Below are 17207 nucleotides of genomic sequence, written 5' to 3' on the forward strand. Positions count from 1 at the left end.
TGGCTGTGGGGACGAGCAGTTTTGTGGTGCTTGGAATTCTTTATAATTAATTAAAAACAAATATTGCCACATTGATGCCTCAAGAAGGTGTAATTGTTCAAATAACACATTGTTTCATTTTAAAATATATTTAAAAAAAATTGTAACCAAGTGTTTTTCAAGTGTAATATTTCTGTAAAGGCTAGGGACAGAAAAATTGACATTTCCATAGAATGACCCTTATATATATTTTATGCTATAAATATGTGGGCAGCTATTTTACAGCTCCCCTTTGAAGCTCTTGTGCTTTTCTCCTTTTCCATCTCTCCAATCCTATTCTGCTCACAGCTGATTGGAGACGAGTTTTGTTCCCACTTTTGTTGCAGTTTGCTAATTTTTGTAAAATAGCTTCTGTTTTTGCTTTTCAGATAAAAGAGTGGTTTCAGTTTAATATGTTGCAGGCTCATTTATTGGTAATAAATAATTGATAATAAATAATATTGATGATAATAAATCATAAAAAAAAAAATTGGGCTTGTTTTGGGCTTGTTTTTGAAGCTGCGGTTGCTTATTTGTCTCGCGAGAGTTGGCAACTGTGGTCGTTTCCCATCATGCTTTTGATCAGCGGAGTCGGTGGAGAGCAACTGCGCGCGACTGCTCAACCCGACTCAACCGCGAGAGTGATTTGGCACACTCAGCATGACATCGGAGCAAGACGGACGTAACTCGGACACTTTTCTAACCGGCATGCACCTCGCGGTGATCACCGGTGATCGGTTCTGCGCAGATATTTCTGCTCATCTCAAACAAGCCTAGGAACTAAACAAGAAAGTGAACACAGAAACAATGGAGTTCAGAACCCCTTCAAAATAAAAGTCCAAAGACAGGGGAAAATGAGAAGGATCATAACGAGTACAGTTTAATAAAGCATTTTTTTTTCAAGTTTACATTATTTTTAGGAAACAGCATAATTGTATAACCACAAACCAAGTAATCACTGTTTTTATTCATTTTATTTCAGTATTAAACTAATTGAAAATGAGAAATGTTGCTTTGGAAAATAGTTATAATACAATTCTTTCATATTTTAGTTTATTTCGATATATTTCAAGTAATTTTTTATTATTTTCATTTTAGCTTTAGTTTTAGTTATCTTCTATTAGATCATGAAAATAAACATTCCATCGTATCTCTTATGCGTTCAAGGATTCAAAAAGTACTTGTCATGAAGACAAACAGCCCTTGAAACAGTTATAAGACAGCAATGGAAAAATAATATTAAAAAAATAATACAAAAAATGAATGACTGATCAGTTAATGAATCAATGAAATTAATATTTAAATGGTTGTTATGAACGATTAGGCTATATGATTAAATGGAACAAATAAATAATGATAAATGATTATGAATGCATGAATATAAAAGAAAGTAAAACAGCACAAATGTATAGTTGCACTCTTGAAGCAAAACACATGGTTTGCATTTGAGGATTACATCGTTATACCCCTGATGCTAATAAATGAACATGCATTTAGATGAACAGAAAGATTTTGTAGATTTACTGTACATTTTGTGTCTCAAGGACATCGACAGTTATTAATTTATCATTAAGAAACCTACAGTATATCTTTTCAGTCATACAGTGGGAATTATTATGTTGAGCCAAGAGTAATTGCTAGCACTCATTCAACATCTGTGCCTGACCACTTTGGAAGCAGAAAACACCAGTGTGTGTTCAGACAGGACACATTTCTTAATATTTGGGTTGCTTTTTTGAAAACTCTTCACACAGTTATCCTCACCAGCATTTAGCTTGGGACAACAGTTAAATTCACATTCAAAAATGCACTAAAACTACCAAAACATTTATTACATGTGTTAAATCAAGTAATTTTTCCATATGTAAATTTCCATTAGAATTTATGTAATTTGAAAGATCATTGAAAGCATTGTATGCCAAAACAATGGAAAATGATCCATCGTTTAGCCAACATAGACAGCTGTTATGCTCACTGTAAAGAGTTTTGAAAAATGACCTATATTGAGAAACTAGAGAACTGTCATTTGTATTTGTTAGTAGCACAAAACTCAGAATACTGTTTATTCTTGATTTAGAGGATGATCTTGATGAGAACTAATTTCAGAAGGGCCAATTATATCACCGGATGTGTCCTCATTCACATCTTTAAGATAAAAATTTGAGCGAGATATATTAGACCAAGCTTTCTTGTCAGATAATTCTCTGGGTCTATTATTGCTAATCTCAATATTTTGAATGTCATTTGAGCATAATGTTTCTGCTCTATTTTTGGCTATTTTTCGTAATTTTTCATCCAAGTATTTATCTGTTTCCTCAGACAGGAGCTCCTCATACCGATTCTCATAGTATGGTTTTCCTGTACAGATCTCAAAACAGCAGTCCTTCAAACTCTGATAAGAGCAGCTGTCACAGTACATCCCAATCTTGGTGGTAGATATCAGCCACCATCCACAGAAACCAACGGTTATGCAGATGTAACCAAAAAGCTGCAAAAGAAAGAACAATAAAACCACACTGACATGCATTAAGTCAGTTATTTAATGAAGATTGATTTGAACTAAAATGTTAAACTGTTGGTATTCTTAAATATTATTAAATTAATATAGTATAGAGATTCAACTGTATCTTTTATGTGTGTATAATAATGCTGGGAAAGTTTATTCGTTTTTGATTGTCATTACTTTTATTTGTGTGTACCAGCAATGAACCCACACTGAGGAAAATCAACTGGAGTAAAAGGACAACTATATGGCGATAAGAAGTTAAAACAAACTGCAACAGTCCAAACATTGTTTTTGTTTTTTTATATCAGCCACCGCTAATAGAAAACACTCAAAGGTCTGTAAAATAGGGCACAATATACTGTGCTATATTAGAGTAGCCTACTTACCTGTGACCAGTTTTTGTAGATTGTAATCATGCTCATTTCTTGAAGAGTGAGATCTGAGTCCCTCTTGCATGGAATTTCACGCAGTGTGTCATTATGTTTGGTTGCCAAACAGAGATACAGGTCTCCGTCTAAAAGAACAAATCCTCCCCAGAACAGACTGATTCCAAGAAGCTGAAAGAGTTGAGGACAAAAACCGTGGCAACAGGCTGCGCAAATTTTTGTTTGGGTTTGTTTCATTATTTTTAAAATAAAAAACAGTATCAGAGGAATGAGCGCAAGGTAAATGACCACAATATAATGAAACTCAGGTGTGCATGTGCACGAAAATTGAGAATTAAAGATGTACTGAAAAATGTAAATCATCATAAAAACTAGAAATATATTTGCAGCCTGTGACAAAATGAAGCGCAGTTTGTCTGGAATATCAGAGAAAAGATGCGGCATTGTTGATCAGCTGAAGCTCAGACGCAGAGGTTCAAAACAAATAGCTGTTTCCAGTTCTTGAGGCACCTTATATCAGTCAAGATGTCTAGAAAAAACATTTCTCAAGATGGTTTTGAACAGTCTCACCAACAAATCAATAGGTTCCTCTTTGGAAGTTTGAAAGTGACATTTAGAGAATTTATTTTAAAAATGCAGTGTGTTATGGTTTCAATATGAGCGTTTGAGGGATTTCATGTACAGCTCATGATAAGTTGATTATTCAACTCCAAAAACAGTGTAATCTTTCTTTACATGAATGAATAAATAAATCAATTAATAACAGAATGAAAAAAAATGAAATTAAACTTCTGTTATGTGTCCAGTTCAATCTCCCACTTTTCCTTATTATTATACAATTTCACAAAATACATTTCCTGGAGTATTTCATATATCTGTCCAGTTATTCAATATACATATACATTCACATAATTAGATATTATGTGCATCAAAAGGGATATCACTTGCTGCCTTTATTTGAACTTCCTCTTTCAAAAAAACTTCTGCAGACAAATTTGCTGTAAATTAACAGATATACAATATCTATTGTACAATAACTATTTTGACACTGAAAAAAAAAAGGTTAAGGTTTACTTTCAAGCAATTTTCACACAGAAATCGTTTGTACATTTGACAAACAGTTACGAAGAAATGGCAAATAACACATTGAATGAAATATCAAATTTTGAAGAAAGACTGAAATAGTATGTTCTTTTAAAACCTACTCCAATAATTGTTGCTTTATATACAACTTAAAAAATCATTTTTACAGTGTACATCCATTAAATATATCTCTTCTTCATTGTACATTTTACAAAAAAATGCCCCCCCCCCATTAACATTATTGGGTATAGGACGCAGTGTAAAATCAGGATCTCATGCTATTTCTCTGAAACAAATCACTTCATGGTCCTTTGCATTCATAGCTTTATAAATCCTTCTATAATTTTTTTATTATTATTATTATTATTGTATACAGTGCTACTTTCGTTTTCTCCACAGAATATCACTATGCTAATTGAATCCACTGACACAATCTCCATTAATCTTTAAAATACTATCTGTTATTGATTAAAATCAGGATTGATTGCATGTTGCATGTGCCAGCATAAGGTTCAGGCTGTTACATTTTTGTGAAAAGTGAAGTAAGACAACTAAAAGTCACCTGATGTCTGCGTCCAAGTCCACAATTGCAAAATATGTTTTTCCCACATACATTACTGTGCCACCATGCATTTTTCAGTTGGTATATGATTTCTCAGAATCATACACCAATTTCACAATACAACCATAATGACCAAACCCATTATCAAATTTAGTGTCCCACTAAAAACTTGACACATAGCTCTAGTCAAACTAGAAAGAAATGTGTATTGTATTGTACAAGGCAAATAAAATTGTATAACTTTTAGCATCTACACATGAACAGAATGTTTTAAGGTGCAAATTAAAAAAGTTTCAAACCTTTTAAGCATTAAGTTGTGCATAAAATTACAGGCTTCTGTACATATTTTTTCCTTAAAGGGATAGTTCATCCAAAAATTTATATATTGTCTTTATTTGCTCCCTCTCGTGTTGTTCCAAACCTGTATTAGAAGGTATTCTGAAGAAACGTAGCTAACCAAACAATTGATGGCCATCAACTTTTTGGTTACCAGAATTCTTCAAAATATCTTCGTTTGTGTGTATAGCAGAAGAAAGAAACTCATTTGGGTTTAGTGTTATGAGCACACTCCCAATTTATTATTTAGGTGAAATGGTTAATTCTGTCAAGCTGTGTGTGAGAACACACCTCTGAGAGGTAATATTGACACAGGGAGGAGGTGCTGCTCTCCTTCTTCGCTGGAAGTAAAGTTTGAAACTAGTCTGAGGGGATTAGAAAGCGTTCATCCGTCTTAGCCTGTTGATTTATTATGCCGTCTACAGAGATGCTGAGCAGAGTGGTACATCGATTCATCACAGACTCTGCTTAAATGTAGGAACAGGTCACCAGAATGGCTTCAATAGGACAAATAATCTTTGGAAGGTAAAAGCCTTTTTCAAGCCATTTCAGGCTGAAAATTACAGTAGCCTATGTATAATAAGTCAGTATTGAATGTTCATCAAATTTGTCTTTTGCAGTATGATTTTTCTCATAGTAGTCATTTCAGGACTCATCATTTTCATTCTGGCTATTGCATTTTCAGGTTAGTAAAACATTCTGTTCTAAAAGTGCATTTGGACTTTTGATGTATATAAATTAAAAGGTTGTGTGCATGTTTGTTTCCAAGTGTCCCAAGGTACCGTTGAAAGCAGAAGTCCCTCTACTGTGGGGAACCTTGCTGAGGATGTGGTCCTGGATTGCAGGTTCCTTAGCAACAGTGGCAATGAGCAGTTCAGTGATGTGTCAATTACTTGGCTGAAAGACTCTGTCAGTGGGGTGGTCTATGAATACAAAAACAAAGCAGCCCAGCTTCAGGGGCAGAACACACAGTTCAAAAACAGGGCTCAAGTGTTCTCCGATGCAATATCAGTGGGCAATGCTTCCCTACTGCTGAGAAATGTGAAGCTGGAGGATGAGGGTGTGTATCGCTGCTCTGTCAATGCACCAAAAGTCTCAGGGACTACCAATGTTAACCTTAGAGTGGCTGGTAAATACATTTTTTAATCATTTATTTCAAAGTAAATTAATGTTTAAAACCAGAGAATGTAGTTCTGCTTTATACTTCAGATACGCCAGTAGGTGGCGACAAATGACTGTTTTTATGAGTAAGTCAGTGAAACTTTCACTCAAATGATTCATTCAAAACCCTGATTCATTCAGGAACTACATCTGAAATGGCATACTTCCCTTCTATATAGTGGGTGAAAAACAGCATGTGAACAGTATGTCCGAATTCATAATGTTCATAAAACAGTAGACAAAAAGTCCCTGGATGACGCACTACTTCTGGCTAGATTCTGTTTACTATCACATGAGGCCACGGGAGAATATTTGTGAATTACAGTGAAGTGACTGAGAAGGAAATCATGACAAATGTAGTACAATAGAACATACTTTTCAATGGTCATTAAGTAATTACCTATTCAAAAGAAGTATGTACTTAGGGAGTATGTGATTTCGGACTCAGTCACTGTCTGTGCAAATGATTCACTGAATCATTCCCTCAAACGATTGATTCAAAACCCTGATTCATTCTGGAACTAATGTTTATGAGTGAGTCACTGAATCATTGATTCATTTAGGAATGAAACACATGGAACTATTGTGAATTGCTCAATGATCCATGAAGTTTATTACTGCTTTGGCTTTTCATTGGCAGAGCAAAAAGTAATTTATATTATTAAAATAAATAAAATATTATTTAAATAATTATTAATGATTATTAGATCAATATTATTTAACTGAATCCATAGTGTACTTTGTGGGTGTGTGGGTGTGTAGTGTGTATATATATATATATATATATATATATATATATATATATATGTGTGTGTGTGTGTGTGTGTGTATGTATATACACACACACATACGTACATAATTAAAATGATATTTAACACATATATTTTAGTGTACTGTATATCTGCTCATATCGAATTTTGCTTTTCACTCAAATCTATGTGTTGTTTGCAGCATTCTCCGCTCCCACATTTACTCAACGGAAAGATGGGTCTCTATTTGCTCAGGCTCATAAATGGTTTCCCCAACCAGAGGTTAGCTGGTTGAGTCAGAGTGGACAGCTTCTAAACAGCAGCACCCAGTTTATCAACAACACTGCAGGAATTGTGCGAATTGCTAGTGTCCTCGAAGACCCAGTAAAGGAAGATGACACCTACACCTGTCTTATCCAGAACAGTCTTGTGAAAGCTATCTCAGAGGCAACTGTGACAGGTAAAATTGTGATGTTGACAGAAAAAAGTGTAAAGATAAAGCAGGACTCACCCATAATCATAACATTTGCTCAGAGCATTGCATATCAAATCAAATTTGTTAAAACAAATTTAATGACAACTTGGACACTGTGGACAAACAAACTGGATGTGACACATTAAATAGTATGACACATGCAGTAGGCTATGTAGAGCAAATAATGAGTTACAAATGCAACATAAAAACACTATGCTTCTGTTATAAAGTAAATGTTGCTTTTCTTTATGATTATCCTCAGGAAACAGTGTGACGGAGAGGACATACTTCATATTCAATGCTGCATCTACAAAAGTGCCATCCTTACAAATTCTGCTCTCAGTCATCCTTATTCTTTCTGCAATTCAGCAGACGCTGTATCCAGTTTAAAAAAATCTGTACTTCTAGCCAGAAATTGTTAAAGCAAAAAGGATTTTTTTAAATTAAAACAAGAATATTATTCCAAATATTATATTGAATATAAAAAACTTCCTCCAATGGTTGGTGATGGTCAAGCCAATCATGGTTTTCTTGAACCAGTCTTGTTTGACTATAATGACATAGTCCAACATATGAGTTTTTGCCTCTGTGGTATACATTCTATTTTAGTAAATTTACAGAGCACCTTCAGGGCTTTTTAGAGATACTAATGTTTGGAAGTTTCACCATGACCGCTCCCTCTCCTAGGTCTTTAAAGATGGCTAAATTTAATTTAGTGAAAAATTTAACATCCTTATGATTATATTTTGTCAGGTATGGTTCATCTTTGTCATTTAAATCTGAATAATTTTCAAATTGTTTTTCATAAAGCAACATCTCAGGAAAATGTTATGGGTTTTCAATTTCAAATATGTCCACTGTAGAGGACACCAGGACTAAAAGCATGTTTATTATGCATTTTAACTGAACACATAACAGACATAACAACTGAATAGGAAAATAAATTATATATACATTTTCTTATGAAATATTAGATATTATTATGAAAATCTGGCCAATTATTACTCCCATTATGACAATTCTTTTTTCAACATGCTGTCCCAACAGCAACACATTAATATGCAAATTAGATACAGTGTATAGATACACTGTGTTTAATGGGAAAACCAGATTATGGACATTTTTACACACATATTGCATAAAACAAAATGGTATATCAAATCATTTTGTTATATATTTTATAACATAGTTGAGAATCATCCTTAAACAAAGTTTAGTATAAAAAAATCCTGAAACCTAAAAATTGATTGGTGATTAAAAAAAAATAAAAAATTTAAATCACATTATTTTTGCCTTTTTGATGTCTATTCATGCCATTTTATTTTATTTTTTAGAAAAACTTAGTCCTAGTGTCCTCTACAGATGACATAGAATAAAATATGAATAAAATATAATTTTTCAAAAATGTTATTTTTGCATTTTTTTCTTATGCTCTAAACAATGTAATGACATGAAAAAATACTAAATTCACAAGCTTTTTTTGGAGAGTTCTAGGGAGGATATACATACATACATGTATATGTATCACACCATCTGCTTATGTAGAAACCTAGATGTAATGGACATAAATTCAACTTAAAAAGTGTGAATTGTATAAATTGAATCCATATGAAACTTTTGTTATTAATTTATCAGCTGCTCTTGAAACATATGATATCATAGACTATGTTTCACATGCTATTATCTAAAACTGTTCATGTAAAATGTTTGCAGTACCAATAAATATTGAGTTCTTATGTCAACAAGTTGAATTTCCATTTACACTTTTTACACAAATGAATGTTCATTTCAATATTTAATCAGTAAATATTACTACATTATTCAAATCAGTACATTATTCAAATCAATAGTTTTATCTGATAATATTATACAATAGACCTGAGTTAATTAACCCAACGTTAACAAAGATGAATAAATATAACAAATGTGTTGAATATTGTTGGTGTTAGTTAATGCATTAGGCTAATTTATGTAAACGATGGACCTTATTTTAAAGTATTACTGATAACAAAAGATCAGCTATTTAATAGCCGTCAATACAATGATATTGTCAAAGCTACTTCCAAAAACAGAGGCATGTTTTACATTGTGCATCAACTTACAGCCTAGGCTAGAGTCTCCTGGTTTATTCCATATAGAACTGAAACTGTATTTGTAAAGGGAATTGGTAGGAAATAATGCACGAGCTGCATATTAGCAATCTTTGACCTGGTGTTTGATCTTGTGTCTTGTATCTTGATCTGTCTAGCCAGCAGATGGGGACACCCATATTCCCACGCGTGTTTTACAGGCGCAGGTTCCTCTTTTTGCAGGCTGGGACAGGGTCGGATTTCAGGCCACCCCTCAAAACGTGTACGCGTAATATGATTGGACGGAGAGACACGTTCTCAAATAACATGAGCGAAAAAGTGAACTCTCTCACAAGTTTGGTGAGAGTTGCTTTTTTAGTAAATGACAAGATTTACCAAAGACTATTAGCCATTTTATAGTAGAGTTTTTGTCTAAACCCGCGTTATAGTAAAATAGAAAAACAACAACTACAATGTCACTTTGCAAAGAGCGATTATTTCATGAAGAAAAGCTAGAAGCAGTCTTGAGTAAAAGAAATGGGGACACTGGGAAGAAGTCCAAGGCGGTCTGTGGTGTTTGCAGTCGGATGTATCGAGAACCTAAAATCCTGCCCTGCTTGCACACGTTCTGCGCGGACTGCATTCGCCAGCGCGAGCCGGTCTCTGAGCGTCGCGTGAACGGGGAACGACGCTCGCCAGAGGATGACACGCACCGGCGCAACTCTGGCTCAACAATCCTGTGTCCTGAGTGCGATTCAGAGGTGGATCTGCCTCCATCTGGTGTGGATGGGCTGACCACTGACCATCTTGCGCTGGACGAGGTTTTCGCGGAGACGCTGCTGGTGGACTGCAGGGTTTTGTGCGACTTGTGCAGCGACAGTGACGCGGGGAAGCGCTGCGAGGTGTGCTGTGTCAATCTCTGCGACTTCTGCAGTCAGGCCCACAGGTCAGTTTTGTAATTAACATGAAAAGTAAAGAAGTAATTTATTAATCCACATAAGCGATGCATGACTTTACTCCTTTAACAGAAATGGAGAAGTTAAAGCGATAGTTTAACCAGAAATTCTGTCATTTTTTCACCCACATGTTGTTTTTTTTAAACTAGTATGATTTGTATGAGAATATATTTTGAAGAATTTTGGGAACTAAAAAGTACTTATTTCTGGTATTCCAAAAAGAATATTAAATATTAATATTTTCTTTCAAAAGTGACTTTTCCATCCATGACAAGTCCATCTACTGCAACAAAGGATAATAGTAAATATTCCACAATTTACAAAGAACGTTTTATAAATAAAACAAAAATACACAACGGCTGCATCTGAATATGCATATTTTCCTACTACACAGTAGGTGAAAAAAAAGGAGAATTATGTCAGAATTCACAATATTTGCATGATAACAGTAGGCGAAAACACCTGAATGACCTACTACTTCCAGTGAGATTCTAAAGTACACATTCAGTGGACACTTTACTGTCCCATGAGGCCACTGGAAAGGAGTAACAATATTGCATAGCTCACATGACAAATTAAATATGACCAGATTACACTCAAGCTATACATTCATACTATATAGAACAAATTTATTCAAAAGCAGTAACTACTCAGAAAGTATGAGATTTCAGAGACTGTTTTTTCACAGACTCACCCTTAACTTAAACTCAGGGCTCAAAGAAGTGAGTCGCACTCAAAATACCACTTTGTGGTGGCATTTATGTGTGTTCAGCTCATAAATACCATCTTTGTGACATAACTTGAACGCACCATATTTCCTGTAATACGTAATGTCAAAACTCTTGTAATCTTCCCTGCAGGAGACAGAAGAGGACCTCCTCTCACTCTATCCAAAGCCTACAGGAGCTGAAGTCTCAGGGTCGTCTCACTAGACCCGTCCTGTGCTCGCTGCATCCTGGACAGGAGTTACGGCTCTTCTGTGAGCCGTGTGACCTCACCGTGTGCCTGGAGTGTGCGGCCACCTTTCACCGCGACCACCACTGCAGCTCCGCCCATGAAGTCATCAGCCATCATGGCGATCGCATCAGGGATCTGGTCGTCAGGAGCTTAAGGCCTCGTCTTGGCCGTCTAGAGGAGTCTTTGAGACGCGTGGACACATCCCAAGAGGCGCTGCAGGCACGGGCTGACACATTGGCAGGTGAGATCCGGGCCTTTGCTCGGAGCTATGCCAGCGCGGTGGAGGCACATTGCTGTTCACTGCTGCGGTCACTGGAGGACTTAAGGTTGCAGCGCAGGAACCAACTCCATCTGCAGAAGGCTCAGCTGCAGCAGGCCTTGTCTGACGTCCGCGGTGGGGTGGACTTCGCAGAACGCCTGCTCACGCGTGGTTCTGATGCTGAAATCCTCAGTGCCAAAGGAGTTACTATGAGGAGACTGATGAACCTTGTGGAGTCAGGATTCGACCCGCACCCAACAACGGTCGCCCATGATAATGCCAGCAGCATTTGTTTCCTTCCTCAAGAGACTGCTGGAGAGGTGCAGGGATTTCCTGTGGTGGGAGTCATACATGCCAAGACTGTGGATCCCAGCAAGTGCACGATCCAGGGAGAAGGTGAGAGTAGGGTAGACCATGGTGGTCCTTTTTTCAAAATCAATTTAGAACCATACCTGAACATGAAAATGCAATCATTAATTCCATACAATGTATGGAATTTGACACTTTCAAGCTTCAAAAATGACACACAAGCATTAAAGTAAAAAAAAAAAAAAAAAAAAGACAAGACAAGTGTGATGCACATACTGTAAGTTAAATGTAACCACTTCGATTGTATGTTTAAATGGATCAGTCCGATTTATAAACAAATGTTTCACTCTGCTCTCTGAACTGGATTAATTTATTCATCAAAAAGATCTTTAGAAAAACATATTTAAAAATCTAATTTGGCTACTTTACTCACAACACAAAGCTTTTAGCAGATTTAATTTTTGGATCATTTTGGAGCTTTCCCTGTTCAATTTCAGTATATTAAATAAGAGAATATTCTTTCAAAATTCAAAAAAAAGAAAGAAAAAGAAATTCATGTTTTAAGCTCTATAGAAGAGCATCAAACAGGTTTGAAATTAAATAAAGGTCAGTAAATGATGACATAATTGTTATTTTGTTGAACTGCTTCCTTTAAAGTCAAATCTTCAAGTAAAACTGCCAGTTGTTTTGGTTTGGTGACTTTACTGTGGAATTTTAAACTGTGTTTGTCAAACACATGACAGTTTAGTGCACATTCCTCAGAAACAGTACAGCTCAAATGAAATTGTGTATTTGTAGATTTCTGTATTCTGATTGTGTGTGTGTGTGTGTGTGTGTGTGTGTGTGTATGTGATATGATCTTCAGTCTGAAAGTGAGACCTTATATCCGCTTTAGCAGACATACAAGTGCGCACACCAAAAGGCCCGGGGCATGAGATTGGTATAAAAAGCAGACAACATTCCTGGCTACCATGACAACCCAACCTTTTTATGTGCTGGTGCTCCTAGAGTATGATTGTAAAAGAGACACTTATCCAGCTCTGTCCCAGCATGCCACAAGTAGGTTCACCGCAGGAGGAGAATACACTGCTGTTTGCCTGTGGTGTGCAGGTTGACCATACTTGTCAGGGTTCCCACAGTCACAGAAAACAACAAACTGTTTTGTAAGAGCTTTTAATGTGAACAAAAGACAATGTGGTTCAGATTAGATGATTGGATTTCATTAGATCTGTTTACTCCTTTACAGTACAAATGTCGTAACTCTGAATGTGTTCTTCCTGTGAAACAACAAACTTCTCTCTGGTGATGTATGCTGGACTTCTCCACTCATTTATTCTGCATTAATCCGTCCCTTTATTACAATCAACTGCAAGCTCACATTCAGATATGTCTCAAATCAATCAGCAACTGATGAGTAGCACCAAGTCCTCGTCCTATATTTTTTCTTTTTTGATAATCCGTTTCACTTGGATGCATGTCACAAGTCAAAAGAAAAGATCTGTCGCTACTTCCGCTACATAGCCTGTGTCACTCATATGTGTCTGTCCTTGAATAACTCACAGGCGTGGAACGAGGTCGTGAAGGCCAGAGGGAAGAGTTCACTCTGGTTTGCAGGGACTCCTCCGGAGAGCAGATGGGCCGAGGTGGAGACCCTGTGCTGGTCAGCATAGTGCACAAGGAGAGGAAGGGCTGGTGAGTATACATGGGAAAATTAAGACCACCACATTTTAATAAAGTCACTAAAAGATTTACACGGTTGAAGCATTAGCAAAACATCACTTTCTAATTACAGATTCCTCCTGAACTATTAATGCACATGTCATTTTATCAAATGAATTTTTTCTATTTATTTTTTTTTATTCTGAGGTTCTATTATTCATGAGTGAATATATAAATATTTTAGGCCTTTTAAAATGTTATTATTTAGGCCTGAATGTAAGATTTATGTATTTTAATTGCAAATAAAATTTTTATCTGTTTGGATTGCACAGTATTAATAAACTAATAAACTTAAAGGGACAGTTCACCCAAAAATGAAAATTCTGTCATTAATTACTCACCCTCATGTTGTTCCAAACTCGAAAGACCTCCGTTCATCTTTGGAACACAAATTAAGATATTTTTGATGGAATCCGAGAGCTCTCAGACCCTCCATAGACAGCAAGGGTCCTTACGAGATCAAGGTCCAGAAACGTAGCAAGGAGATCAGTAAAATAATCCATGTGACATCAGGGGTAATTTTACAAAGCTATGAGAATACTTTTTGTGTGCAAAAAAAAACAAAAAACACTTTATTCAAATTCTTCTCCTCCACGTCACCCTAGAGCCATTTTGGAGAATATCCACTGAAAGCAAACAGCGTATGCTCTTCTATGTCAGCTGCGCCACACGGATACGTTTTCTACATTGCACGTACACTTTGATTTGAGCGAAAACAACATATCCATGTGGTGCAGCTGACACAGAAGAGCATACACTGTTTGCGCTTGCCTTTCTCTGCAAGCTCTGCAGTCTTTGGATGCACTGACAGAAGGAGACAGGAGACGAGAGCAGTGGATTTATTAATTTATTTACTGTATATTGCACGGCTGCCACACAGATCTTATATAAACATGAATTTTCTTTTCCAGCTGTTTACCTTCACAGACAAAACCGACTGTTTGTGCTTGTGTGTTTCTAACATAAACCTGTGTGTATTTGACAGTTTAAGCGCAATAAGACACAAAAGAGAACTTAGTTTATTACTCATGTGCTGTGTTGTGACAGCCGCTTTCTGTGCGCATTCGGATGTGTGTGCTCAGAAAACTGTATATCAGAAGTTTAACCTAAGACTTTTTGGAGAGTATCTGAGGAACGAGCTATAAAGGCACAGCCCTATTCTAGAAAAGGGGACGGGGAACAGCAGCTCATTTGCATTTAAAGAGACATGCACGAAAACAGTCACATTTTCAAAATTATGTAATAAATGATATGTGGGGTATTTTGAGCTGAAACTTCATATACACATTCTGGGGACACCTGAGACCTACTGTATATTACATCTTGTAAAAAGGGGCATAATAGGTCTCCTTTAACATTATTCAGACTGGGATTTTTCATGAGTGTGTCTGTCACATTATAGCTCTGTGGAGGCGGCTGTGGTGGATAAGGGTGATGGTTCCTATGTTGTGTCCTACACCCCTTCTGAAGCAGGTCTCTACTCTGTGTGGCTCTGTGTTAAAGCCCAGCATGTCCAGGTAAGTGTTCATTTAAACCAGTACAGCTGTGTCCATTGTATTGTTGTACTGGTAAGTTTAAAGGAATATCAGTGATGCTGGGAATTATACTCTAACAATAGGTGGTTTCTAGGGTTCACCATTTGTGCTAAATGTGAAAAGGAAGTTCAGACGTCACCGTGGCATATTCCATTGTTGTTCCTTCTGCTCCAGTGGGGGCACTAAAGAGGCACGCTGTGGCTGCACAGGAACAATGCCAGGTACTTGTTTACTCCAAAATGTTTAAATTAATTTTAAAAAGTATGTTTTCACCTAATATGAATTTCTGTGTGTGTGTGTGTGTGTGTGTGCACTCAGGAGGGTTTCAGGGTTGTGGACATGGTCATAAAGGACACCCCGGTAAGCCCCACTGGTCATGTTGTGGGAGTGTAGTGGAGTCCTCAGAGTGTGTTCTACATAACCTGGGCAACGTTTCTCCTCGTGGACACCTCAGGACTGTGGAGCTCTGAGACAGCAAATATACACTATCTGATCAGCATAACCATAAACTCATAAACATACTTGAATCTTCTCAATCAGCCTACATATAATTCACAATAAATAAAAAAAATCACATTGTTTTTAAGTCTTAATTTGTGTGATTAATCTTTTTTGTTGTTTCAGCAGTGTTAATAGTCAGAATCATGGCAGTCTGATAAACTGCAATACACAAAGTATATTTAAAATTGTGTTGTCTATTGTACAAAGTGCCAACACTTAATACTTCAGTACTATCAGTATTGTAAACATTTGACTATTGTTTTCTTTTACACATTTAGAACTAGTTATTTTTAATCACTGTAAAATTTTAATGTCTGTGGCATTATATTGTTCCATATTTTATCATAATCAGCATGAGTTGAAGAAATACTGTAATGTCTGTGAATATTTTGTTAATGTGTGCAGCACTGTTTTGTTTCATCTTTATTTATGATAATCAGCATGTTTCCTTTGATATTACCCAGCTATATGAGCAATGAGGTATGTGTCATTATAATGCTGTTTTTATATGTGTGCATGACTCCAAAGACTCGTTGTTATTGTATGCATCCATTACATTTATCTTGTCTTTGTACAGGTGCATCTCAATAAATTAGAATGTTGTGAAAAAGTTTTTTTCTTGTAAGTTATTTCAAAAAGTGAAACTTTCATTTATTTTAGATTCATTGCATGTAAAGTAAAACATTAAAAAAAAAACAGCTCATGAAAGTCAAAAATCAGTATCTCAAAATATTAGAATATTTACATTTGAGTTTCAATTAATGACCATCTCTACAGTATAAATTCCGGGGATCTCTTGTTCTTTGAAACCACAATAATGGAGAAGACTGCTGACTTGGCAATGATCCAGAAGACAAACTCTCCACAAAGAGAGTAAGTCACAGAGGGTCATTACTGAAAGGTGTGGCTGTTTACAGAGTGCTGTATCAAAGCATATTAAATGCAAAGTTGACTGGAAGGAAGAATTTGGATAGGAAAAGGTGCACAAGCAACAGGGATGACCGCAAGCTTGAGAATACTGTCAAGCAAAGCTGATTCAAACACTTGTGAAAGCTTCACAAGGAGTGGACTGAAGCTGGAGTCAGTGCATCAAGAGTCACCACGCTCAGACGTCTTCAGGAAAAGGGCTACCAAGCCACTTCTGAACCAGAGACAACGTCAGAAGCATCTTACCTGGGCTGTGGAGAAAAAGAACTGGACTGTTGCTCAGTGGTCCAAAGTCCTCTTTTCAGATGAAAGTAAATTTTGCATTTCATTTGGAAATCAAGGTCCCAGAGTCTGAAGGAAGAGTAGAGAGGAACAGAATCCATGTTGCTTGAAGTCCAATGTGAAGTTTCCACAGTCAGTGATGATTTGGGCTGCCATGTCATCTGCTGGTGTTGGTCCACTGTGTTTTCTGAAGTCCACAGTCAACGCAGCCATCTACCAGGAGATTTTAGAGCACTTCATGCTTCCTTCTGCTGACAAGCTTTATGGAGATGCTGATTTCATTTTCCAGCAGGACTTGGCACCTGCCCACGCTGCCAAAGGTACCAAAAGCTGGTTCAATGACCACAGTGTTGGTGTGCTTGATTGGCCAGCAAACTCGCCTGATCTGAACCCCATAGAGAATCTATGGGGTATTGT

At 36.5% G+C, this 17207-nt stretch overlaps 2 protein-coding genes across 3 annotated transcripts; both read left to right on the forward strand.

Annotated features, from left to right (window-relative positions):
* The first annotated feature begins 5022 nt into the window (after nucleotides 1-5022).
* Nucleotides 5023-9064, forward strand: vtcn1 (V-set domain containing T cell activation inhibitor 1). 2 transcript variants are annotated; one of them, XM_058788238.1, is made up of 5 exons: nucleotides 5023-5416; nucleotides 5512-5576; nucleotides 5661-6020; nucleotides 7004-7261; nucleotides 7539-9064. In XM_058788238.1, the coding sequence occupies exons 1-5, from the start codon at nucleotides 5385-5387 to the stop codon at nucleotides 7664-7666; spliced, it is 843 nt and encodes a 280-aa protein (XP_058644221.1). In that variant the 5' UTR covers nucleotides 5023-5384; the 3' UTR covers nucleotides 7667-9064. The 2 variants fall into 2 exon arrangements, with proteins under 2 accessions (XP_058644221.1, XP_058644222.1); XM_058788239.1 differs by having other exon boundaries at nucleotides 5661-5951.
* A 575-nt stretch (nucleotides 9065-9639) lies between these two features.
* On the forward strand, nucleotides 9640-16183 carry trim45 (tripartite motif containing 45). The gene is made up of 6 exons (XM_058788237.1): nucleotides 9640-10291; nucleotides 11162-11913; nucleotides 13389-13518; nucleotides 14948-15062; nucleotides 15175-15301; nucleotides 15399-16183. The coding sequence occupies exons 1-6, from the start codon at nucleotides 9819-9821 to the stop codon at nucleotides 15548-15550; spliced, it is 1749 nt and encodes a 582-aa protein (XP_058644220.1). The 5' UTR covers nucleotides 9640-9818; the 3' UTR covers nucleotides 15551-16183.
* The last annotated feature ends 1024 nt before the right edge of the window (nucleotides 16184-17207 follow it).

Source organism: Onychostoma macrolepis, chromosome 09 (assembly GCF_012432095.1).
Source record: "Onychostoma macrolepis isolate SWU-2019 chromosome 09, ASM1243209v1, whole genome shotgun sequence".
NCBI classification, from domain to species: Eukaryota; Metazoa; Chordata; class Actinopteri; order Cypriniformes; family Cyprinidae; genus Onychostoma; species Onychostoma macrolepis.

Excerpts from the sequence above, each read along its gene's own strand:
- trim45 (XM_058788237.1), top strand. The coding sequence starts at position 9,819 with ATGTCACTTTGCAAAGAGCGATTATTTCATGAAGAAAAGCTAGAAGCA. Across the intron at positions 13,519-14,947 it reads CACAAGGAGAGGAAGGGCTG|CTCTGTGGAGGCGGCTGTGG; the intron begins GTGAGTATACAT and ends GTCACATTATAG. Across the intron at positions 15,302-15,398 it reads CTGCACAGGAACAATGCCAG|GAGGGTTTCAGGGTTGTGGA; the intron begins GTACTTGTTTAC and ends GTGTGCACTCAG.
- vtcn1 (XM_058788238.1), top strand. The coding sequence starts at position 5,385 with ATGGCTTCAATAGGACAAATAATCTTTGGAAG. Across the intron at positions 5,417-5,511 it reads GGACAAATAATCTTTGGAAG|TATGATTTTTCTCATAGTAG; the intron begins GTAAAAGCCTTT and ends TGTCTTTTGCAG. Across the intron at positions 6,021-7,003 it reads TGTTAACCTTAGAGTGGCTG|CATTCTCCGCTCCCACATTT; the intron begins GTAAATACATTT and ends TGTTGTTTGCAG.